Source organism: Gavia stellata, chromosome 32 (assembly GCF_030936135.1).
Source record: "Gavia stellata isolate bGavSte3 chromosome 32, bGavSte3.hap2, whole genome shotgun sequence".
Lineage (NCBI taxonomy): Eukaryota > Metazoa > Chordata > Aves > Gaviiformes > Gaviidae > Gavia > Gavia stellata.
This window is the reverse complement of record NC_082625.1, coordinates 599,148-622,582: the sequence shown is the minus strand read 5'-3', so window position 1 is coordinate 622,582 and position 23,435 is coordinate 599,148. Positions and strand designations below refer to the sequence as shown.

Sequence of the window (23,435 nt, the reverse complement as noted above, 5' to 3'; positions counted from 1 at the left end):
TTGCTTGCGTGACTCCGGCGGCGTTCAGCAACAATAAAACACGGTGCTCCCACGCTCCGGCTGTGTCTCTGCGTGGGGAGGGGGGCTCGGGGGGGGCGGGTTGCGGGGGGAGTGCCCTGGCACCGCCCGCAAAAGGCGGGTGCGGATGGGTCCCAAAAATATGGAACGCTTCACGAATTTGCGTGTCATCCTTGCGCAGGGGCCATGCTAATCTTCTCTGTATCGTTCCAATTTTAGTATATGTGCTGCCGAAGCGAGCACGGAACCTGTTGGCCCCCCGGCGGTATTTAACATTCCAGAGCACAGGCATTGCAAGGACAGGGCGACTGGTTTTCTACTGGTAGATCAATGCCTTGCGGGGTCCCACTGCCTCTCGCTGTGTTCCCCCCCCCCCCCCCCCCCCCCCCGAACATCTCGCTTCGCTTCGGCTTAAGCAAAATCTCTCAAAACCGCAGTTTTTATTTGCTGCTGTGCCCCGGTGGGCTCTGGGTAGGCGTCCATGCAAATTAGAGCCGCTGGCTGGCACACCACCCCCCCCTCCCGCAGTGCTGAGGGCCTTCGGCCTGGGGTGTCCGCAGCGGTGCCTGAGCGCGCGGGGCGGGGCGCAGGCGCGCGGCGGGCAGCCCGTAGGGGCGGGGCGGGGTCCTCGCGCGCGGCGGGAGGTGGCGTGGGCCGGTGAGTGGGGCCGCTCCCGCCCCCGTGTGACACCCGCCCGCCCCGTGAGGGGCCGGGAACACCCCCCCCCCCCGCCACCCGTTGTGGGGTCGGTACCCCGGCGGGCAGCCCCGCTCTGCTCCCCCCGCGGGCCGGTGGGGCCTCACCCCTGCGGCAGGCCCGGCTTCCCCCCGCCCTGAGGGGCAGGCCGCGCTCCCGCCCCCGGCTCGGGGTGCGCTGGGGCTTCTCCCGGTGCGGGGCTTGGCCCCACCCGCGGCCTAAGGGGCTGTGCTTCCCCCCCACGCCCACCCCGGGGGGCCGCGGTCCCCGCTTGCCCCTCGGGAGCTGATGCCCGTTCCCCGCCCGGGTGCCGGGGGTGCGGTGCGGCGGGGCCTGGGCGGATCTCGCAGGGGGAGCCGGTATAACCGGGCCTCTGCCTGCAGCCTGTGACTCCTGGAATTGGCTGTTTCTTGCTTCCAGGGAGGAGTGAGCGCCTTTTCCCACTCTGCAGGGTCCCAGGGCCGGCGGAGTCCCGGGGCTTTGCCAGCGGCGCAATGGACTTGGCGTATGTCTGCGAGTGGGAGAAAAGGCCGAAAAGCAACCACTGTCCTTCCATTCCCTTAGTGTGCGCGTGGTCCTGCCGGAACCTCATCGCTTTCACCACAGACCTCAAAAATGAGGAGGAAAAAGGTACAGCGTGCTTGTGGAAGGTTGGGTAATGTCTCCTGGAAACTCGCAACGTGTTTTGGCAAGTCCTGCCATCAGGAACCGCTGAGCCAGGTGGCCTGTGCTCTGCTTTGACCCTAAAATCTCTCCACTGCACTAATCCACACAGGAAACCTGTGCTTTCTTTTTCCTTCCATTCCTTAGATTTAATGGGTGTTTCGTTCGCTGGGGAGCGGTTCTTACTCTGCTAAACCAGGGCAAGCTCTGCGCTGGCATCTGGTACCTCACCTGAGTTGCCAAGCGCAGTTGTCATCCTTCCCAAAATTGCTTGGTGGAAAATATTTTATGTCTTCCCCTGCATCAGCTGAAGCTCTGTGGGTTTAGAAATGCCAGCTGGGAGGCTGCCAATGAGGGGCAGTGATTCGCTTCTCTTTTCGTGTAGATCTCACCCATATGGTCCATATCATTGACACTGAGCATCCGTGGGATGTCTATTCCGTTAACTCTGGCCATACTGAAGTCATCACTTGTTTGGAGTGGGATCAGTCAGGTGAGCTTGGATCCCTTCTTGTTACCGCTCCGTCCCGCCGTTCATGTGCGCGCGTTTCCTAAAACGATGGTATACGATTTGTTGTGGAGAGGGAGTTTGTCCGTTGCTTCGCAGCCATGAATTGGCTGTCTCCATTCGAACTGCACTGGGGTGGTTTGATTTCTCGGTTGATTTTTTGGCTGTACCCCCTGGATCTTACGAGGTGCCGTTGTCGTAGGCTCCAGGCTGCTCTCGGCAGACGCGGACGGCCACATCAAGTGCTGGAGCATGACCGATCACTTGGCCAACAGCTGGGAGAACACCGTGGGCAGCATGGTGGAAGGGGACCCGGTTGTGGCCCTGTCCTGGCTGCACAATGGCGTGAAGCTGGCTCTGCACGTGGAAAAGGTTTGTCCTGGCTCTGCAGGGGGATCCGTTCAGGAAGGCTGGCTCGGGTTGTTAGCAAAGGACTTGGGAAACCCCTGTCTGTGTTCGTCTCTGCTCTGGGCTGCCTCCGTGGCCTTGGGCAAGTCAAGTAGGGGAATTTTTCCAGTCGAAAAGAAAAGTCGGATTCCTAGTTCCTGCTGAATTTCAACGGAGGTTGGATGCCTTGTTTCTCTTGGCACTTTAAATGTGTCTTCCTTAGTCTGGTGCTTCAATTTCCTTGGCTGTAAAATGGAGATAAAGCATTTCTTTGCCTACCAGTAGTAATTCAGAAGAAATGCATTTGAGGTCCTGAGGTTTGATCCAAGGATTTGGGAATGGGAGCCATATGTGTACGGAGATAAGCTGCTTGTTTAGAAATGTGTCTAATTCTGTCAGACTCAAAAAGAGCAAGCCTGCCAAGTAGAAGTTACCTACTTAGGTTTTTCTAAACATTAACTCCTAGGGTGTCCCACCAAGAGAAGCCTTTCCCTCTCTTTAGTGCTTGAGAACCCGAGGCACGGGGACGTGAAGGGTTGTGCAGCGGGCTGGTGTCAGAGCTGGGTTTGGCCACAGAAAGGGAGAGGGGGTGTCGGCCTTCCAGGTTCAGTCCATACATGAGGTGGGAGCTCTGTGTCTGGGGCGCGCTGAGAGCTTTGCTGAGGGGCTGGTGTGTTCCTGCCTCCTGCGCAGCTGGAGCTGCGCTGTCCTGGGGCCAAAGGGGCCTCTCCAGGGTCACACAGCAGAGTTGGGTGTGTGAGCTCGATGCCCTCATTTCACTCTCTTCAGCGCTGCAGACCATGCTGCAGTGACTTAACGGGGAGCGCTCCGCAGTCGCGAGCACACCACAGGTATCAGGTGCAAATGTCTTTGTGTTGTTGATCTTCATTCGCAGTCTGGAGCATCGAACTTTGGTGAGAAGTTTTCCAGAGTCAAGTTCTCTCCGTCACTGACGCTGTTTGGTGGGAAGCCCATGGAGGGCTGGATCGCTGTGACCATCAGTGGGCTGGTGACGGTCTCTCTCCTCAAGCCCAACGGGCAGGTGCTGACGTCCACAGAGAGCTTGTGCCGCCTCCGCTGTCGCGTTGCCTTGGCGGATGTTGCCTTCACTGGTGGGGGGAACATCGTGGTGGCCACATCGGATGGCAGCAGCACCTCCCCTGTCCAGTTCTACAAAGTCTGCGTCAGCGTGGTGAATGAGAAATGCAAAATAGACACCGAAATCCTGCCTTCCCTCTTCATGCGATGCACCACGGACCCTGCCCGCAAAGACAAATACCCAGCAGTCACTCACCTGAAATTCCTTGCTCGGGACATGTCAGAGCAGGTGAGCATCTGCTGTTAAAGCAAGTAGGAGTTAAATGAATAGCAAGGAAATGCTATTTGCTCCACCTTTGGCTTCCCCACATGGCTCTGGAGGTGAACGATTGTGTCTTGCAATGCCCTTTGCATTTCTAGTTGCTGTTTCTGGAAGTGCTGCTAGTTGAACTTTGCCGTCAAGCAGGCTGCACTTAAAAGGTCTGGGGGTGTAATGGCTGAGCCCTCCAGTTCGTGGAAAAGCAGCCTGAAAAGCCCTGTCCTTCGTTAGCCTGATTATGCTTTGCTTTGTTTATTTTCTGGATCTGGCACTGGTGGTTAGGGGAGCTCTGCTGGGCTGTCCAGGAGGTTCTGGGATGTGAAGTCTTTCATCTTTAGGTCTCAGTTTCAAAGCAGCCCTTCTCCAGAACACTTAGAGCTCTTGATCTGCGTGACTTAATTTAGTAGCTTAACTCTATTTGCCAGGAGATTGATAACATGATTCTGGAAGGCTAAGTGATTTCGATGAAGCCTAACCTCTCTTCTCTCTCCTCTGGTTAGGACAGAGTGCCTTGTTGGAGAACACAGTGTCTGCTCTGGCTTCAAAGTCAGTTCAGTTCCTGCCCTTTCCTTTACATTTAGTTTACGATGTATGTGAGTGACATCAGCAGGTCACAGGCTTGTGAGAAGTGAGATCGTTTGTGATGTGGAGAAGCACAGGCTGTGGTAACACATGGCAGAGTTCTGCCCCTCTTTCCTTCCAGCTGGAAATGGGGACTTCACCGTTGCGTATTGCCGATACAATCCTCTGCTTTTCGCTGGTGGACTATAAACTAATTAGGAGAAGGAGCCTCAAAATGGAGTAGAGAGGGAGGGGCACAAAACATGATGGGATAGTGTCTTTCCCTATTGTAAAGTTTGTGCAGGTGGTTGCAGTATGGGTTTCTGTTTTGCAGGTGTTGCTTTGTGCTTCCAACCAAAACAGCAGCATCGTGGAGTGCTGGTCTCTGCGGAAAGAGGGCTTGCCAGTCAATAATATCTTTCAGCAAATCTCCCCTGTGGGTGAGTTTCTGCACCAAATACTCTTAAATGTAGGAGCATGGTCTAAGTGAAAATGCAAGACAGGTTCTCAAATCTGTTATCACATATATGGGATTATCCAGAATCACGTATTTATTTTTCAGGTGTTCTCAGTGACGTGCTCAATTCCATCTGTTTGCATCTTAGGCAACAAATAGCTGGTTTCCAGGAAGTGGTTTAATTGTTACTTTCTCTCAATAAAAGACACTTTCTATGTTATGCTGTGCAACCACTCCTCCCGCTGAGAACAGAGTGAGCCAAGCCTTCTAAAGAAAAAAGGTCGTGCAGCAAAGCTAGTTTAATCAAGCTATCCAGTCTGCATGATTTTTCAACCTGATTTCAGATATAACAAAATCAAATCTATGCAGTTTGTTCCAGTGAAATATAAAGGATTATTGTACATAGGGATTTTTTTAATCGCCACCAGCAGAGCCTTCCATCAAAAGAGATTTAGCAAAACAAGTTATTATTTGTACAATTACTGAGATCAGAAAAAAATAGGGAAATATGAGGGAAATACACTGGTCTGGTAGAATGAACAAATAGCCAGTGCTTGATCTGTAATCCCATTTAGTTGGGGAGTGTGGGCAGACATCGGCAGCGGGGGAGGCATTTTCTGATCTCTTTGGGGAAGATGTCTCACTTACTTACTTGTTTTTCAAAGTTGGAGACAAGCAACCCATGATACTGAAATGGCGGATTCTTTCTGCCACCAATGACTTGGATCGGGTTTCAGCTGTGGCTCTGCCGAAGTTGCCAATCTCCTTGACCAACACTGATCTGAAGGTGGCGAACGACACCAAATTCTTCCCCGGATTGGGTAAGGAGTTTTTATTGTCTTTCTCCTAAATACGTAGCTTCTGCCTGAAACTTTACCACCTTCATCTTCTGAACTGTAGCTGAAATGAGAATGTGGGACAAACCATATGAAAAGCTGATAGGAAAACTTTCAAAGACATGGTGTCTTCCTATCTGTCCCATTTAATTTCCGTGGAAGGAGGTGTGTTTCTGTGAAACACTGACAGGGCCTTGAGATACGAATGTGCCTGTGAGCCCGCAGCCTTTTGGGTGCCGTGTTGTTGCCACGTGGGCTTTCAGTGGCGGCTGCTTCTCTGAGCAAGGTCTGGGTTGTACCCAGAGGAGTCATTTGCTCAGCCTCGGTTGTCTTCTCTCCCCAGGTCTGGCTTTGGCTTTTCATGATGGCAGCGTCCACATTGTTCATCGCCTGTCCTTGCAAATGATGGCTGTCTTCTATGCCTCTTCCTCCCAGCGCTCGGTGGACGAACAGACTATCAAAAGGCAGCGAACTGCTGGTCCCCTGGTTCACTTCAAAGCCATGCAGCTCTCCTGGACATCTCTGGCCTTGGCTGGCGTTGATAGTCATGGGAAGGTATTGTGCTCTGTTGTGGGGGGGGGGGTGTGTTAGTTCTCCCCCTCCAGGCTCACTCTTTATCTATCCAAGAGGTGATGGATCATTCGGAAAAGTTCTGCAAATGTTACTCCTAGCTGTATGATCCATGTTAAACAAGAAGGGATGTATCCCATTACTGCAGGAATGTATCTTTGGGTCAGGGATGAGCTGCAGTTGTGCAGTAACTTTGTGGAATGTTTTCAATCCAGTTCTTGATACGGATTTTCCTTTGCCTCCTCCCTTCAGCTGAGTATGCTTCGTATCTCCCCCTCCATGGGCCATGTGCTGGACATGAACACGTCCCTCCGTCACTTGCTGTTCCTGTTGGAGTACTGCATGGTGACCGGCTACGACTGGTGGGACATCCTGCTCCATGTCCAACCCAACATGGTCCAGAACCTGGTGGAGAAGCTGCATGAAGAGTATATGCGCCAGAATGCGGCCCTGCAGCAGGTCAGTGGGAGCAGAAGCTCCCAGGCTTACTGGGAGGAGGGAGTAGGAATTGCCAGTGCTCAGCAGACAGACGGCTCTAACTACCTGGCTGTGCTGTCTCTGAATACTCTGCTCGAGCAGTATTTGAGGCGCAAAGAACCTCCATTTAAGCAGTGTCCATTTTTGCTAACATTAATGGGTCTCTACCTGTTGGAAACTGCTGGTGAGATGATAAAGTCTATTTTCGGCAGAGATTCTGGGAACAGTAGCAGTGTTTGTACATGCACAGAACAGTATTCACTATTCATGTCATTCATGTGGCAGAATCAGAGAGTAGAGAATAAAGCAGCTTGCTTTAATGAGCTTATTCTAATTCTGCCTTTACTTCTGTATTGTTCCTGGTGTTTCTCTGTCAATCAGGTCCTCTCCACGCGCATCGTTGCCATGAAGGCATCTCTCTGCAAGCTCTCCTCCAGCACGATAGCCCGTGTGTGCGACTACCATGCCAAGCTGTTCCTGATCGCCATTAGCTGCACCTTGAAATCACTGCTGCGCCCACACTTCCTGAACACCCCGGACAAGAGTCCCGGGGACCGACTCACTGAGATCTGCTCCAAGATCACAGATATAGGTAGTGGCTGCTCATAACATCAGGCACTGCGTTCTGAGTGTTTTGTATCAGACCGTTCCCCTTTTAAGTTCGATATAAAGTGTCAGGGTCTCACAGTAACTCCCTGAGTTTGAGGAAGTTGCGGGTGATCTCTCTTGGCACCGCAGGGACAGGGGGTGAAGTTTTGGATTCATCTTCTTCCTGAGCCAGGAGATGTCTTGCTTCTGTTTCAGACATTGACAAGGTGATGATTAACTTGAAGACGGAAGAATTTGTCCTGGAGATGACCACATTGCAGTCCCTGCAGCAGCTCATCCAGTGGGTGGGAGATTTTGTGCTCTATCTGCTGGCCAGCCTTCCTAACCAGGTGAGAGCCTGACGTCCTGAGAACGGACTGAAAGGAGAAAAAAAAAAAATCGGTGTGCAGTGTTTGGGTAGCTTTAGCCAAGTCACACACAACCCCGGCGTTCCTGTCAAAACAGGCACTTGGGAGAAGAGTGTAAGAAACAACAGAAATACAAAATGGTCCTTTCTGTGCCCATCTGGGAGTCAGTGATGTAGCAACTGGGAGCCGCATTCAGAGACGCAGGCTTATTAGCTGCCTGACTTGTTTAAACCTTTTGTGAACCTCTGTATGCCTCTGACCTCCATGGCATACCCTGGCAGCGAGTTCCGCAGGCTGTGTGCTGCCTGGGAAAAGGAGTTGTCTCAAAACAGAGCAGTGGTTCCGGCAGGCTGTGTGTAAGTCCCAATCTCTGCCTTTTTTCCCTCTGCAGGGCTCCCCTGTGCGGCCGGGACACAGCTTTCTGCGAGACGGAGCATCCTTGGGCATGTTCAGGGAGCTGATGGTGGTGATCCGTATTTGGGGACTGTTGAAGCCAAGCTGCCTCCCCGTCTACACAGCAACCTCCGACACCCAGGACAGCATGTCCCTCCTCTTCAGGCTCCTAACTAAACTCTGGCTGTGCTGTAAGTGTTTGCCAATTTCCCTGAACAAAAGAATCCTTCCTTAACGTGGATTGTGCAAGAAAGGAATAATTGCGGGAAGCAATTTCTGAGTGGGTCTGTAGTGTTTAGAAAGGGCAAGTACAGCTGCCAAGTTTATTGTTTTCTGTGCTGTGTTGGCGGATGGAGGAGGAAACTGCAGGCAGTTCTCTTGATCTCTAAATGAGAAATTTAAAGATCACGCTGGTTCTCTCTCTCTCTGCTTCATTTTCCATGCAGGTCGTGAGGAAAATCACATAACGGAGCCAGATGATACCCTGATAGACGAATGTTGCCTCCTGCCCAGCCAGTTGCTCATTCCCAATATTGATTGGTTGCCCATCAACGATGGCATTATCAGCAAGCTGCAGAACAAACAGCTTGTCCGGCTGCAGTTTGGGAAAGCTCCTGGGCTCGTTGGTCACACTGTCTCTTCCCAGTTTGATGCCTTTGTCAGGTACAGAGACCTGAAACAAATAAGTGGTGTTTGGGAGAAGAGGGTGTCAGGAGGCTTTGGGATCTCCTTGCAGCTCTGAGAGCTCAGTGCATTTGGGACGCCTGTGTTTTTTGGCTCGTCCACTTGCTGCTGTGACCGAAGAGCAGTTTGTCCTCTCTACTTGAATTAATTTCTTAACTTGCAACGGGCTCAGGATTTAAAGTATTGAAAAGAGATGGCAAATGGAGGGGGGGGAAAACGCTGGTTTGTGATTAGATTCATGTCAGCATGGCCTGGAATCCCATGGCACTCGATGGCCTAGGTAGTCAAAGCCTGTGTCGTGTTGGCCACTGAAGTGCAGCTCACTGTCCTGGAAGGAGCCTTTAGAAAGTGATATTCTAGAAGAGTTCCCATTCTTCTTCCTACCCAGGGCGCCTGGACAGCCCAAAATCGATCATCTGAGGCGGCTTCATTTAGGAGCATACCCAACAGAGGAATGCAAGTCGTGTACCAGGTAAGCGATGCAAGCGTAATCCCTTCAGTGCAGAGGAGGTCTTGGCAGAAACTCAAGCTGTTCTTTTTGCTGTTCAAAAGCTCTTTCAGTCTCTGTTTACCATCCTAGCTGGTATCCCAGTAACATTTCACGTTAATTGTGTCTGCAGGAGGAAATGCTGCTTCTATAATAAGGCGTTTGGCGTAAGGCACTACCCCTTGCACTGGAAGAAAGCAGTTGTGGTTGCGTTTAAGGCATCCCTAATCTGGAAGACCAAGACCCTTAAAATGCTTGTTGAAGAGCAGCATTGCTGACTCGAGATAGTTGCTGCTGTATCATTGCAGCACGGCTGTTAGATTAAAAATCTTATTAGTTTGCCCAGCACAAAGTAACCCCAGCTCTGTGAAAATTAACTACCTTCATCACTGCCAGTGATTGAACTGCATTTCATCTAGGGGCTGAATTGTGCTTCATGGAATAGATACGATATTGCTTTAACAGAAAAATCTGAGAGCAGGCTGCACAGGTAAACAGAGACCAGAATTTGGCCCTTAAGTCATCTTTATTAGTGATGAGAGATCTCCAGCTTCTTTTGCAGGTCTGGTCTTTAAATAAAACTACCTGTGTTCTTGGAGAGGAGCTGGTGAGAGGAAATAATCACAGTATCCATGGTGCCATTTTTGGGTCGTCTTTCAAACTAGACTTGCATTTTAAGTCCCTTTGTGCTGTCCTCTTCATCCACCCTCACAAAAGAGCCTGGATTTCAAAATAATGGTGCAGGGAGCAAACATCCATCTAATCATGTGATCGAATTAGCTTTAATTATTGGTTTTAATAGAAAGTCTCTGTAGCAGATCATTTTTACAAGATGACTGTCTGCTGTTTTATGTATAAATAGCAGCTGGGGGCTGTTGTCTTGAAGACAGCCTTCTGTTTCAAGATAACCTCTCTTCATTTAAGGTAATTGCTCACATGGATTCAGCTGGGTTTTAGTGCTCACAAACATCACCTGCAAATGACAAAAGCTGGTTTCCTCCTCAGATTCCTCGCTCCCTGCGTGATCTGTACAGACGCCCCAGCAGTGCTGCCTTTTTTCCTGGGCTTCTGTGTCTCCTGGGCCTGGCTGCACCTCTCTTTTCTTTCCAGGTGTGGCTGTGTTACGATGCTGAAATCGCCGAACAAAGTCACTGCAGTCAAACAGTGGGAGCAGCGCTGGATCAAAAACTGCTTGTGTGGGGGGCTGTGGAGGAGGATGCCCCTCAGCTATTCCTGAGCGCACCTTCCGTGGGGCGCAGAGGGAACAGCGGGCACCAAGAGGAAGCTCCGAGCAGCTCTTCTGAGGGGAAGGGCAGGTCTTCTGAGCTCTCCAAAAGCACCGTCCTGATGCTGCCTGTGAGACAGTGCCAAGCAGCTGACCACAGCGCTGCTGCTTTTCTTGCATTGATCTTTCTGCCGTAAAAAAGAGGGGAGGGAGCTCTTCCTCTTTTACAGGGAAGAGCTAGAAGGGAATGCCAGAGGCTTGCCCATCGATGTCAGCCAAGGGCCAAGGGCCTCGGGGGAGGGAGCCCTGCTGCGTTCGTGTCTCTGGGCTGAGCAGGCGCGGCGGCTGGGCCCTGGCGTAAGCCCTTGCGTGGGCAGAGGGTGGTGACGGGTGGTGGCTGGGGGTGAACAAAGTCCCCAGTGAAAGGGAAGCAAATACCTGGTACCTCGTGTTCATCCTCTGCTACAGGCTGCTTGGGGAGTGCAGCATGGGCCGGTTACTCCCCGTTTCCCTGCACTTCTCTATCCTTTGGGTAAGCTTGCCCCTCTGATGGGAGACTTCACCATCATACCTGTCTGCGGTTTTTAACGGAGCTATTTCTTCCCCCTCCGGAGGAGCAGGAACATGAGTGTTGCCTGGAGAAAACCCTTCTGTTTGGCTCTCACTTGAACCAGCAGCTCTTTTGTAAATAAAAGTTCCCTTAATTTTTGTACAGAATGTTTGGTTTGTCTTTAAAACTTCGGCGGTCTTTTGCGTGACTTTGGTCGTACAGCGCGTGGCCAGGGTGTTTGATGCACAAACAGAAGAGACGGGGGAAAGCCCTGTTAATTGCATCTCTATTAGGAAAGGAGCTGCCATCATTTGCAAAATTGGAAGGGGAAATTAATGTTTTCCAGCTTCTGTCAAGTTACTACGGACACGAGGAGAAGGCATCAAGCATTAGGATTGTTCTGTGTCTCCAGCTTCAGACAAAGCTTCAGCGTGTTGAGGAAGAGCGTTCCTGGTACACAGCTCTGCCCTGCTCCCAAGGTCAGGCGTAAATCACATCAACCTTTTGCCCTCATTTGAGAGTGTTCAGCTTCACCGGGCACTCTCCGGTGCTAGAAATTGCAGACTAATGGTGCTAATGTTGTCGCATCTGCTGAACTTAGTAGCCCCGGCCGTTCAAGGTTCAGATGGACAACCCGGGCTACTGGTGTGTGCTTGCTCCACTCTCTAAGGTTGTCCAGTTCTTAGGGTGGGCTTTTAATTGCATGAGGAGAGCCCTCAAGCCTCCTGCCCTCCCCGTGAGTCAGGGCGTAGCTGGCTTCCTGCGCAGCACAGCTTTGGGACTTCCAGATGGTGGAAGCTCCTCAGAGCTGTTGCTCCAGGTTTGCCGGGGCGCGGGGCTGGCGGAAGCCCCAGGCTGGAAGCCCCGCTGGGGAAGGGCCTGCCCGCGGGAGCCTGGGTGCTCGGTGGCCACGCGGAACTGGGCTGGAGCAGGCAGCTGCCTGCGCACCCGGGAGCTGCCGACAGAGACCTGTCCTGTGCTTCTGCTGAGATCAAACCAGGCTGAGGGTGCTCAGCACCCTTCCAGAATTGGACCTAAACATCTGCGCTTTGACAAAGCGCAGTGGAGAGGCTTGGAGCTGATCTGTGGCTTGGCCAAATTCCTGCCCAGCCAGACAACTTCTGGGTGTCCCCAGAGACCGTTTAAGGGAGAGAACAAGCCAATTTTTATATATTCCTTTCCCTCTGGAACTGCATTTTCATTTATTAGTGGAAAAATTGAGCTGATGGCAAAGAGCTTGTCTCTCAGCTCCATTTAATGTTTTGCTGTATGGAGCTGGTCTCTGCCTTGCTATTCTGCTGGTAATTAAGGAAAATCAAATGGCTAATTAGGAAACTACAACTTCTTGTTAAGGCTCTTTTCCCCTGTAACTAAAACTGTAATCAACCCGGGCCCTCGTTAATCTTTTTTTTGTCTCAGAGAACAGGTTTGGGGTTATTTAATGTTTGATTGCTGCTGTTCGCACGGAGGTGGGACCGAGCGGCCGCTCGGAGGATGGATGCTCGCTTCGCCTCCCGCCCGAGATGGAGCCCCACGGCTGGGAGCAGCTCCCCCAGGCCCTGGCTGAGCTCTGCCGGCGGATGAGCTCCGGTGCGGCTGCGTGCACGGCAAGAGATGGAAAGTGGGTTTTAAAGTCCAGAACTGCTTTCTCCCCCTTCATCCCCGACACCAGGGCCTTCTGCCTGCACCTCACCCTCCTCCTGCCGTGCCTCCATCGCTCCTTGTCCGACTCTGCCCCGCTCCTGGGATGGGGATGCTGGAAGGGTCTTGCAATTCCCTGCTGCGATGCTGCTGCCCCGCTCCCTCTAAGGACTGGGGGAGCCCCATCTGCGGGAGGGCAAGGGGCTCCTCTGCGCCGAGGTCCCTCACTGGCCCTGCTGCCAGGGACGCAGGACAAGGATGAGGGTCCTGCCACGGCCTGGCCGGGCAGCAGCGTTGCCAGCCGCTCCTGGGAATGGACGGAGTCTCTTGCAGGCCGGACTGCGGCAGGAGGATGGGGGCTCTGCCTCACCCCTGCCCCTCCTGGAAACAAGCGCAGGCCAAGAGCCGAGCGCGAGCATCTCCCAGTCCAGGCCCCTTTGCCTTTCTGCGGGCCCCCGGGACAGGGACCGAGGGTCCCAGCGCAGATCCTGTCCGGCCGCGTTGCCCCCCCACCGGAGCCGGTGCCCCCCGCCGCCTTATCGGCAATTTGCAGATTCTGCTTTAACAAATATTCGCCCAATGACCCTGCGGGAGGTCCCAGCTGTGCACCTTATCGCCCCGCGGCCGTGCCACAGGATGCGTCCCCTGCTCCCCCTGAGGCGCAGGCGCCCGGCCGGGGGCAATGGGCTGGGGGTGCTCAGCTGTGGGGTACAGGGATGGGAGTGGGAGCGGGGGGGTGCAGGGGGTCAGTGGGGTTCCCCTGCCCCTCGAGGAGAGCCTGCTCCAGGGCAGAGCTGGGGTCGAGCGCTCACAGCAGTGAGTTTGGGGGGTCTCAGCACACAGCCAAGGTGAAGGAGGGGATGAAGCTCCCTCCAAATGCCTGGGTGGTGGGGAGCGCGGGGGGGCCCTGGCCACACCCTCCCCACGGGCTCAACCTCAGCACCTCCCCACCTGGTGTCCAGCTTCTCCCAGTGCTGCCCGCACCCCCTGGGCAGGGGGCTCCCACGCAGACCCCCCCATGGCCTGGGCAGCTCTGCAGGAATCATCATCGCTTTATTGCGGCGGGTCATGGTTGGCGTTCGGGCGCGTTCAGCAAAGCCTGTGGGTTGTGCCAGCACCGGGGGCTGTGACCCCCCCACCCTCCCCCAGCTGGGCCCTATGCTTTGCAAGCAGGGGGCCGGAGACCCCCTTCCCCTGGTTTCTTGCAGGTCCCCGGCCCAGGCCTCCTCCTGGCGCGGGGGGATGCTCCGGGAGCAGTGTGGGTGCTCTGGCCATGCCGGCAACAGCAAGCCGTGGTGTGGAGCCGGGTCCCTGGGTACGGCTCAGCGAGCGTCTCCCTCCCCGTCCGCCGAGGCCATGACGCTGTCGATCCAGGCCGCGTACGGGGCGATGCGGGTGTAGATGGCGGGTTTCTTGTAGTTGCCGCAGACGCGGGAGCCAGCCGTGACCACCCCCTCAGCCACCCCCCTGCAGACCAGGGGGCCGCCGGAGTCTCCCTGCAGGACCAAGGCTTATCAGCACTGCTGGGGGTCTGCTGCCCTGTTTCCCACCCTGACCCCGGAGCTGGGGGTCCCCACCTGACCCACAGCTCTGCGGAGGGCAGAGCTTCAGCCCCTGGGTGCTCTCAGCCATGGGTTTCATCTGTAGGAGCTGTGGGTTGGGGTCGGTCCTGTCTTCCCTCACCAGCCCTCACTCCTCCCCTTGTCTGCTGACAGCCCAGACCCCCGGGACATGGTGGAGCAAGCGGGGGGGCTTTCAGCATGGCCCCTGGCATCCTGGCAGACCCATCGGCGGGTACCCTTGAGGCGCACTGGGTCCTGCCTGTGGCCTCATCCCTGTCTCCAGGCTCACGAGATCTGCTTTGCAGCAGCCAGCACAGGGCACGGAGCCCCCATCACCCTGGGAACGCAGCCCCATTGTGCCCTGCAGCCCCATAGCCTCACCGATTCCAGGCTGCAGGAATCATTCCCCCTTCCAGACCCCCGAGGGGGTCGGCAGCCCCAGCCCCTGGGTCTGGCCCTGGTTCCGTGTCCGGGAAAGGAGGAGGCGGGAGGCCAGGGCGAGCGGTACCTTGCAGGTGTCTTTCCTGCGGGAGTCAGTGCACATCATCTTCTCGGTGATGGTGTGGTCGTGGCGGGTGCGGTGGTTGCAGACGTCGCGGCTGATCACCGGCCGCTCCACCTGGTAGAGCTTATCCGGCTGGCCGCCGCTGTGGCTGATGGTGCCCCAGCCCGCCACCTCGCACACCGTGTCGGCCGCCACGTCCCTGTCCTCCCGCTGGAACGGCAGCACCCGCACGTGCGCATTCAGCTCCGCTTTCTCCTCCAGCTGCCGCAAAGCAAGAAGGGACCCGGGTCAGCGGGGGCCAGCTATGGCCCCAGCGGGACATGGCAAGCCCAGTCCCAACGCAGGACTGCCACAGCTTCAGCCGTGCTCAGGGCTTCACCTTCTACCTGCAGCCCCTGGGACGCAGCTGCATGACTGCGGGGAACATGGAGGGATTTGGACACAGCCCAAAGGTCTTTGGTGGGGGAAGCAGGGATGGTCCCACGGGACAGGGAAGGGGGGACAGAGGGGACCGAGCAGTCCCAGCCTGGCCTCCAGGGCTTCCTGCCGCTGTGGTCAATGATCCCGCGGGGTCCCAAGGGGCAGAGGGATTTGCAGGAACGGGGCCGCGCCTGGAGGGAGGAGGGTCCCGGTGGCCTCCAGCCCACCTGGAGGAGGAGGAGGTCGTCCTTGTTGTTGTGGATGTTGCTGCCGGGGTGGGGGATCTGGGCGCGCACCCGGTACAGGCGTTTGTGGGGCTCCGGCTCTGTCAGTGAGTGGGCACCCAGGAGGATCTGGAAGACTTTGCCGTCCCTGGAAGAGAGGTGGCACATGCGGCACGGGGACTCTGCCCACCCCATGGGGCACACGGAGCCAGGGCTGTTGCTGCAGCCGGCCACAGAAACAGGGTGCTGTGGGGTGCCAGAGAGCCTCCATGGGGTGCCAGGAGCTCCCGGGGGGTCCTGCAGCTGCTGCCCAACCCTCACCACAAGCAGGAGCAGAGCCCTGGTGCTCCGACACTGGGGTTGGGGCTACGGAGCAGGATTTGGCCCGCGGCCATCAGCCACCCCCTGGCACGGAGCAGCCCCCGCGCTGGCCCCTCCTCGGCACTCACGTCTCCTCGGTGCAGTGGGCAGCGCTCAGCACCCACTGCTCGGAGATGAGGAAGCCCCCGCAGACGTGCTGCCCGTCCAGCTGCAGTGAGGCCATGTACGGCTTCAGGTGGGGCTTGGCCTCGTAGCCCCCCAGGATCCGTCCCCGGGGCTGCCCTGTTGCAGGCAGGAGAGAGGCCGGGTTAGCTGGGCATCGCCCCAGCCCACCCAACGGGGCATGGGGCAGGGTCACCCCGGAGGTCCCCTCCCGGGCCCCCTGGACCCCTCCCCGTGGGCCGTGGCAGCGCCTGGCTGTAGATGGAGGCAGGAATCGCGGGGCTGGGAGGGGACCCCCGTGCTGGGGACATCGCTGCCCCAGCCTGTCCCCTCCCGGGTGCAGGGGGGTGCACTCACCATTCACCATGGCCCCCAGCAGCAGCAGCAGAGCAAGGACGAGGACGGGAGCGGGACTCGGCCCCATGGCTGCGGTGGAGCCCAGCGGTGCCTCTGCCCCAGCCCTGGGGTCCGTGGGCTCTGCGGGGTGGACGCTGCTTTGGCCCGGGCCGGGGCTGGGGCTCGCTTTTATGTCCAACTTTGGGGGCGGCGGGGGGGCAGGAAGGGGCAGCGCAGGGGGGTGGGGGGGTTTCCATAGCGTGGGCCGAATGTTTTTAAATATTCGGCTTATAAAAGGGGTCAAGAGTTCCCAGCACAAACAGTGCGGGAGGGAGGAAACAGCCTGTCCCAGCTGCTGGACCTGGCACCCGCTGCGGGGGATTTCTGCGCTGTTGTTTTCAAAGCCGAAACCGAATCCGGCTCTTGGCGCGTGAGGGCTCCAGCACGTGCAGCAGCGCTCGGGCCTGGCCCCCAGCACCCCCGGACCAGGGACCCCCACCCGGCTGCCTGGGGAGGGTTGGTGGGAGCGTGGCGGTGGGTGCTGGGTGCCAGCTGGGTGGGTGCCTGGGGCCGTGGAGCGGAGCTGAGCATCCCCCGTGGGTCTGCCCCCGGGCTGGCGAGGACGAGGACAGCGGCGTCGGGACCACCAGCACCGGGTGGGGGTCCCCGGGGGAGACCCCCGCCCCGAGGGGAGCTCCTGCGAGGGCTGGGGGGCGGTGGCGGGGGGGCGCGGTGGCGGGGATGGTGGCGGCAGCCGCAGCCCCCGTCCCCTCTGCCTTTCTCCCCGGTGCCACTAAGCGGAGCCACCGCCCCGGCTCGTCCCCTGCGCCCCTCACCCCGCCTCGGGGCTCCCCTGCGGCGGGACGCGGCCGCACCGAGCAGCGCCCGGGCCGGGGCCGGGACCGGGACCGGGACCGGGGCATCGCCCTGTGCCCCTCTGGGGCCGGGGTCGCGCTGCCCTCGCCCACCGCCGCCGTGGACGGCGTTGCCCACAGCCGGATCCGGCCGTGCCCCCCCGGGGAGGCCGGGCGAGGGGTTGGAGCCCACCCCCTTCCTCCTCCTCCTCCTCCTCCTCCTGCGCCGTGAGCCTCCTCAGCCCCCCATTGCCGGGTTCCCTCCGTCGGGCTGCGCGGACACCCCACCACCCCGAGCCGTCGACCACCGGACCCCCCAGCGCCAGGCAGCCCCCCGACCCCCAGCACCGATGAACCCACCCGTCCCGGCCAGACCGGGACACCGGGGAGGAGGGTGCTGGGACGCGGGGGCCGAGGTGTCCCGGGGCGAGGGGGGTCCCTCTTCGGGGGCAGCTTCGGCTTCCCGCTCCCTCCCCATGTGTTGGGCAGCACATGGCGGGAAGGGGTCGGACCATGCGGGCGGGAGCAGAGCTTCGTGGGGCGGACGGCTCCGGCGGTGGCCGAGTCCGGCTCAAACCGGGGATTTTCCGCAGGGAGAGCGGCTTAATCGCAGCTTCCAGGGATTCGGGATTTAGATGTTAAATACGCCAGGAGATTTCTGCCCACTTAGGGCTGAAAATGGAACACGGGCAACGCGTGGTGGCCGGTGCCGTGGCGTGGGGCCACGCAGGGCCCGGACGGGATGGTGAGCGGGTGGATGCTGGGGGGGGGCGGTAGGGAGAGTGTGGGGCACAGGACATGGGGCACAGGACATGGGGTATGGGGTAGGGCTTGCTCAGGACTGGCATCCACTGCAAGCGTGGGGCAGCGAAGGCGGGGGGGGGACAGGGCGTGGGGTGCCTCATCCTGCTCCGAGAGGTGCTGGAAGTCCCTGGGGGAGTAAAGGGAGTTGCACCCACTTCCCCAGCCCTGAATTTGGGGAGGCTTGAGGCTCCAGCTGAGGTTGGTCTCGGGCCCCGTCCCTGGTGCTCCTGTGCCAGCAGCGGCCTTGCCGAGCATGGGAAGAGGGTTCACCCCCAAGTCACCCCAAGCCCCCGGGACGCAGCGGTGCCCACAGGTAGGGCGGGTGCCCCACGGCCCATCCAACGGACGGAGCCCAGGTGGGTGCCGGGGGCTGGCAGAGCTCTGGGGGGTTTTGGGGGTCGCACCCCCACGCTGCGGGAGCCCCGGCTCGGCAGCCCTTGGGTCACCCCAGCCCCGGGGCAGGGGAGCTCGGTGAGGGGGGGGCTCTGCAGGGCAGGAGGGGCCCCAGGCAGGGGTGCGACCCCCACTCCCGGCAGCACGTGGGGGAAAGGGCTGACCCGGGCGAGGCCGGGGGGGAGGGAGCCCCGGCGGGGCCCCGGGACCCCCGGTACCTGCTGCAGCTTTCGGGGTGCGGAGCAGCTGTCGGGGTGCGGAGCGGCGCGGGGGGGTGGGTCCCGCCCGCTGCCCGCGGCCCCGCCCGGCCCTTTGTCTCGCCCCCGACCCCCCCAGACCCCCATCCGCGGCCCCGCGGGGGCTCAGCGCCCCGGGAGGGGCCGGGAGCGGCGGGGCGGGGCGGGGGGCGGCGGGAGGCGGCGGCGGAGGGGGCGGAGGGGGCGGAGGGGGCGGAGGGGGCGGAGGGGGCGGAGGAAGCCGCCGCTCCCCGCGCTCCGCCGAGGCAGGAGCATCCCGGCTCCCGGGGCACCCCCGGCCGCCGCCCCCGCCGCCCCCCCCGGCCCCGCTTCGCCCCGGGGCGGCCGCAGCAGAGGTGAGAGGGGGCGGGCGGGCGCGGGCGGCACAAAGGGCCGCTCCCCCCCCCCCCCGGCCCCGACCCCCGCCCGCGGCTGCGGCACCGCCGGGAGCGGCCGCCCCTCCGGCCCCGCCGCGGGCTGCCCCCCGCTAATGCCCCCCGCTAATGCCCCCCCGTTAGTGCCCCCCCGTTAGTGCCCCCCCGCAGTGCCCCCCCGCAGTGCCCCCCCCGCTATTGGCCCCGTTGCTCCGGCCCCGTTGTCCCCCCCCCCCCACTTCTGCAGCCGGGGCTCGGGGGCCGTTTCGGGGGGCGGGGGCCGGAGGGTGCCCGGGGACCCCCCCTCGGCTCGGCTCTGCGGGCGGCACACCCCCTCCCCACGCCCTCCGCCGCAGCCTCGCCCCCTGTCGCGGTAGCGGCCGTCTGTCGCGACAGCCGAGCCTCCCCCCCACCTGTTGTCACCGTCCCCGGCCCGGCCGCCCCCCCCGGGGTGCTGGGGGTCCCCCGGGGGGAGCGGGGACAGCCCCTGCCCCGGCCCGCCTCGCCCCGCGGTGCTGCCCGGGGGTCCCGGCGGGGGCAGCCCCCGGCTACCGGCAGCTTCTCCCCGGTGAGCGGCTGCAGGGGGGCAGCGGGGTGAGCCCGGGGGCTGCCCGGCCCCCCCGTAGGGCCGGGAGCCGGGGTGACGCTGCTGCCCCACGGCAGGGCGGAGGCCCAGCCCGGCGGGACCCCGGCGCCTGCCCCAGGACCATGATCCCCCCCAAGGAGAAGGGCAGCGCTCCCAAGGACAGCATGACGCTCCTGCCCTGCTTCTACTTCGTGGAGGTGGGTTTGGGGGGCTGGCGGCGGGGGGTGCTGAGCCGGGGGCTGCGCCTGCGGCTCCTTCCCCGGGCCCTGCTCCCGCCCTGGCACGGGAGGACGGGGGCCTTGCCCCTGCCCGGCGAGGCTGCGCGATGCCGCTGGCCGTCGAAGCGGAGCGGGCGGCGCGGTGGTCCCGACGCTCTCGCCTCCCCAGCTGCCCATCGTGGCCTCCTCCATCGTGACGCTCTACTTCCTGGAGCTGACGGACCTCTTCAAGCCGGCCAAGGTGGGCTTCCAGTGCTACGACCGGGCGCTCTCCATGCCCTACGTGGAGACCAACGAGGAGCTCATCCCGCTGCTCATGCTGCTCAGCCTGGCCTTCGCCGCGCCCGCCGCCTCGGTGCGTCCCGGGGGGTGAGGATGGAGCCTGCCCAGCGGCAGAGCCAGGGCTTGGGGCCCCGGTGCCAGCAGCACCAGCGGACCGGTGCGGGGAGCCTGGCCGTGCCCTGCATCCGCAGGGTGGCACCGCCAACAGCCGGAGCCCCCGACCCCCATGGGGTGGCGGCACCGCCTGAGCTGCCGGTTCCTCCCCAGATCATGGTCGGGGAGGGCATCGTGTACTGCCTGCAGTCCAGGCTGAAGGGACGCGCCGGTGCCGAGGGCAGCATTAACGCCGGCGGCTGCAACTTCAACTCCTTCCTGCGCCGGACCGTAAGGTTTGTGGGTACGTTGTGCCACAGCCCGGGCAGGAGCCCTGCCCGCCACAGGGGCTGCTCCGAGGGACCTGGGGCTGGAGGGGGTGCGGGGGCACCCCGCATGCAATAGCAGGGATGCACGGCCACACCCAGACCCCAGACACTGCACTGGACCCTTCCCAGCACCTGTGGGTGCCCCGGGGCTGGGTGGGCCCTGGCTGCCCCGCATGGGACGGGGGGTGACCTGCCATCCTGCTCCTGCCGTCCACAGGCGTCCACGTGTTCGGGCTCTGTGCCACAGCCCTGGTGACGGACGTTATCCAGCTGGCCACCGGCTACCACGCGCCCTTCTTCCTGACTGTCTGCAAGCCCAACTACACACTGCTGGGCACCCCCTGTGACGCCAACCCCTACATCACCCAGGACATCTGCTCGGGCACGGACAAGCACGCCATCCTCTCCGCCAGGTACGTGCCAGGCGGGAGACCCGTGCCGCGATGCCACCCCTCCTGCCCTGTCCCAACTGCGCCCTCTGGTCTCCCCCGCAGGAAGACTTTCCCGTCCCAGCACGCGACGCTCTCGGCTTTCGCTGCCGTCTACGTGTCGGTGAGTTCCTGGCGCTGCCGAGCCCTCGGCCCCACGTGTGCCGGCTCAGGGGCAGTGCGAGCTCCATGCTGCCGGGCACACGCCCTCCCGTGCACAGACAAGCTCTGCCCAACACGCGTGTGCCCGTGTTGGCACGTGGGTGCGTGCACACCTGTGTGTACAGCTTCTCACCCACTCATGCTCAGGCACTTGCAAATCCACATGCACCGAGGAGGTCTCTGCGTGGCCGGGGGCCGGGGAGGGGCGAGGCTGCAGTGCCGGATGGCAGCGGTTACCCGTGCCACGAGCCATGACTAACAGCCTGTTCCTGCCCCATCGTTGCCGCCGCCAGATGTATTTCAATTCCATCATCTCGGACAGCACCAAACTCCTCAAGCCCATCCTGGTCTTCGCCTTTGCCATCGCTGCCGGCATCTGCGGCCTGACCCAGATCACCCAGTACCGCAGCCACCCTGCCGATGTCTACGTGGGCTTCCTGATTGGCTCCGGCATCGCCGCCTACCTGGTGGGTGCTGGTCCCCACCCTCGGAGTGGCCGCGGTGGCTCGGGAGGGAGGGATGCTTGGCGTAGACTGCTGTACCTGGGGCTGTGCTGACCCCACGCTCCCCCTCCCAAAGGCTTACCACGCTGTTGGCAACTTCCGTGCCCCGATGGAGAGGGTCCCGGCACCGGCACCGGCCAAGGACGCGCTGCGGGCGCTGACGCAGCGGGGCCACGACTCTGTCTACCACCAGAACAAGTCAGTGAGCACCGATGAGCTGAACCCACAGACGCGGTTGGAGGAGGCGGCGCGGCCAGTGCCACGGGAGAAGAATTCCCTGGGCAGCCTGAAGCGGGCCAGCGTGGACGTGGACCTGCTGGCCCCCCGCAGCCCCATGGGCAAGGAGAACATGGTGACCTTCAGCAACACCCTGCCCCGTGTCAACACCCCCTCCATGGATGACCCTGCGCGGCGCCACATGACCATCCATGTCCCCGTGGACGCCTCCCGCTCCAAGCAGCTCATCACCGAGTGGAAGCAGAAGTCGCTGGAGGGCCGGAGCATGACACTGGCAGAGGAGGCGGTGCACGGCCGGGGCACGGGGGACGTTGGCGAGGACGTTCCCCCCTCCCTCTACCCCACGGTGCAAGCACGCTCGGCCGAGCGGGCGGCCATGGGGCCCCGCGTCCTCATCCAGCCCCGGCCGGGTGCCTCGCAGCTGGTGCACATCCCCGAGGAGAGCCAGGCAGGCGCCGGCATCCCGGCTGGCAGCGGGGCGGCTGTGCGGGCCAAGTGGGTGATGGTGGCGGAGAAGGGGGGGGCGCAGAGGGTGGCCAACCCCCCGCGCCTGATGCAGGTCATCGCCATGTCCAAGCAGCAGAGCGTCGTCTCCGTCACCCCCAAGCACTCGGAGACCTCTTCCTCCTCCACCAGCTCCGACTCCTCCCAGTACCGCTCGCCCTCCGAGCGGGACAGCTCCAGCATCATCACCATCGACGCCCATGCCCCCCACCACCCTGTCGTCCACCTCTCTGCCGGCAACGGGCCCTGGGAGTGGAAGTCGGGGCCGAAGGGGCCGGAGGGGCCGGACGTCTACGAGCTGGGCGAGATGGGGAAGGATTTCCGCGGCTTCCACCCAGCCAAGAGTGCCGGTGTCTCCCCCGGCTCCTCCGTCAGCGACATGGAGCAGGACGAGCCACGCTACGGCAGCCTGGCCGCCATCCCGGGGGCGGCAGGGGGTGGCGGGGAGCGAGGGGACGCCCCCCCCGAGGGGCTGCTGGGCACGGCCAGCCGGGAGTCCACGCTGCGGAGGAAGCCAGCCGAGAGGGACGGGCAGGGGGACAGCGAGGTGGACCACTACTACAAGAAAATGCAAGCCAGCCGTAGATTTAAGGACTGAGCCCCCGTTGCATTCCCTGCGCCCAGTCCCCCACTTCCCTGCCGCAGCTCGGAGGGGCTGGGGGGGGTGTGGGGTGGGGGTGGTCCGTAACACCGGGGTCCCTCTCTGCTGGGTGGGGGGGGCATCAGGATGGGGCTGTCTTAGGCATCGAGGCGACCAAGCGGCAGAGCACGGTCACACCGGACCCTGAGCCAGCCGAGACGTGTGCGGGGACCCCCCGACGTGGGACCCTGCTCCTGCCCAGGCAGCTAGGGGGGTCAGGGCCCTCTGCCCCCCCTCCAACCATGGGGCTGGGCAGCTCCAAGCACTTTTGACTTTCTTTTTCTCTCTAACACAGGTGCTGACATTTCTGAGGGGTTAATTTCTTCCAGCTCTGGAAGCGTATGTCTGTCGTGGGGCGGGGGGGGAACAAATGGTGCTGAAGGGCTTCGGGGGGGGTTGGATCAAGGGGTCTTGGGGGTGGGGGTCTGCTGGGAGGCAATGGGTGCTGGCTCGCGTGGGAGTTTGTGGATGCTGGGGGTCCTGCAAGAGCCGTGCAGGAGGGGGTCATCGCAGACCCCCATCCTGAGCCACTGGTCTGTGCTGGGGGAGGACGAGGGGGGACGGTGCTGGGGGCGGGGGGGATGCCCAGGGCCGGGGCTCTGGGCGCGCGGAGGCTGTAAATACTGCACGGGCTGAAGTAGAGGGTGGGCGTTGGGGTGGGGACGCAGGGTCCGGGTGCTGCCAGGGCTGGCACGGGGGAGCCAGGGCTGAGCTCTGTCCCCAGGAGCAGCAGCCCTGGGCTGGGGACCAAGGTTTTGGGGGGCAGGGGGGGTCTCCAAGCTGTGAACGCGTCTGT

The 23,435-nt window shown here is 60.8% G+C and overlaps 3 protein-coding genes and 1 non-coding gene across 4 annotated transcripts; 2 read left to right on the top strand and 2 right to left on the bottom strand.

The window, feature by feature from the left end:
* Nucleotides 1-154: 154 nt before the first annotated feature.
* Nucleotides 155-261, bottom strand: LOC132319945 (U6 spliceosomal RNA). Its single transcript, XR_009484548.1, has one exon. It is a non-coding gene; the product is annotated as a U6 spliceosomal RNA (small nuclear RNA).
* A 937-nt stretch (nt 262-1,198) lies between these two features.
* MED16 (mediator complex subunit 16) lies at nt 1,199-10,964 on the top strand. Its single transcript, XM_009810787.2, has 14 exons — nt 1,199-1,344; nt 1,763-1,870; nt 2,088-2,257; nt 3,168-3,599; nt 4,525-4,630; nt 5,313-5,468; nt 5,827-6,038; nt 6,306-6,512; nt 6,912-7,122; nt 7,335-7,468; nt 7,878-8,070; nt 8,326-8,542; nt 8,952-9,035; nt 10,161-10,964. The coding sequence occupies exons 1-14, from the start codon at nt 1,209-1,211 to the stop codon at nt 10,285-10,287; spliced, it is 2,493 nt and encodes an 830-aa protein (XP_009809089.1). The 5' UTR covers nt 1,199-1,208; the 3' UTR covers nt 10,288-10,964.
* A 2,536-nt stretch (nt 10,965-13,500) lies between these two features.
* On the bottom strand, nt 13,501-16,120 carry CFD (complement factor D). Its single transcript, XM_059831753.1, has 5 exons — nt 16,018-16,120; nt 15,627-15,780; nt 15,181-15,325; nt 14,537-14,794; nt 13,501-13,962 (listed from the first exon to the last, which is right to left on the bottom strand). Exons 1-5 carry the CDS (start codon nt 16,082-16,084, stop codon nt 13,789-13,791), a joined length of 798 nt encoding a protein of 265 aa, XP_059687736.1. The 5' UTR covers nt 16,085-16,120; the 3' UTR covers nt 13,501-13,788.
* A 3,245-nt stretch (nt 16,121-19,365) lies between these two features.
* On the top strand, nt 19,366-22,597 carry PLPPR3 (phospholipid phosphatase related 3). The gene is made up of 7 exons (XM_059831752.1): nt 19,366-19,440; nt 19,631-19,816; nt 20,011-20,140; nt 20,383-20,578; nt 20,660-20,717; nt 21,049-21,222; nt 21,335-22,597. The coding sequence occupies exons 1-7, from the start codon at nt 19,366-19,368 to the stop codon at nt 22,595-22,597; spliced, it is 2,082 nt and encodes a 693-aa protein (XP_059687735.1).
* Nucleotides 22,598-23,435: the final 838 nt, after the last annotated feature.

What these genes read in the sequence shown, in the direction of transcription:
- MED16 (XM_009810787.2), top strand. Translation starts at nt 1,209, where the DNA reads ATGGACTTGGCGTATGTCTGCGAGTGGGAGAAAAGGCCGAAAAGCAAC. An exon ending in AGAATGCGGCCCTGCAGCAG is followed by an intron (nt 6,513 to 6,911) that starts GTCAGTGGGAGC and finishes TCTGTCAATCAG; the next exon opens with GTCCTCTCCACGCGCATCGT. An exon ending in TGGCCAGCCTTCCTAACCAG is followed by an intron (nt 7,469 to 7,877) that starts GTGAGAGCCTGA and finishes TTCCCTCTGCAG; the next exon opens with GGCTCCCCTGTGCGGCCGGG.
- PLPPR3 (XM_059831752.1), top strand. Translation starts at nt 19,366, where the DNA reads ATGATCCCCCCCAAGGAGAAGGGCAGCGCTCCCAAGGACAGCATGACG. An exon ending in TCGCCGCGCCCGCCGCCTCG is followed by an intron (nt 19,817 to 20,010) that starts GTGCGTCCCGGG and finishes GTTCCTCCCCAG; the next exon opens with ATCATGGTCGGGGAGGGCAT. An exon ending in CCGGCATCGCCGCCTACCTG is followed by an intron (nt 21,223 to 21,334) that starts GTGGGTGCTGGT and finishes CCCCTCCCAAAG; the next exon opens with GCTTACCACGCTGTTGGCAA.
- CFD (XM_059831753.1), bottom strand. Translation starts at nt 16,084, where the DNA reads ATGGGGCCGAGTCCCGCTCCCGTCCTCGTCCTTGCTCTGCTGCTGCTG. An exon ending in GCTGGGGGCCATGGTGAATG is followed by an intron (nt 15,781 to 16,017) that starts GTGAGTGCACCC and finishes TGCCTGCAACAG; the next exon opens with GGCAGCCCCGGGGACGGATC. An exon ending in GCAGGAAAGACACCTGCAAG is followed by an intron (nt 13,963 to 14,536) that starts GTACCGCTCGCC and finishes TTGGTCCTGCAG; the next exon opens with GGAGACTCCGGCGGCCCCCT.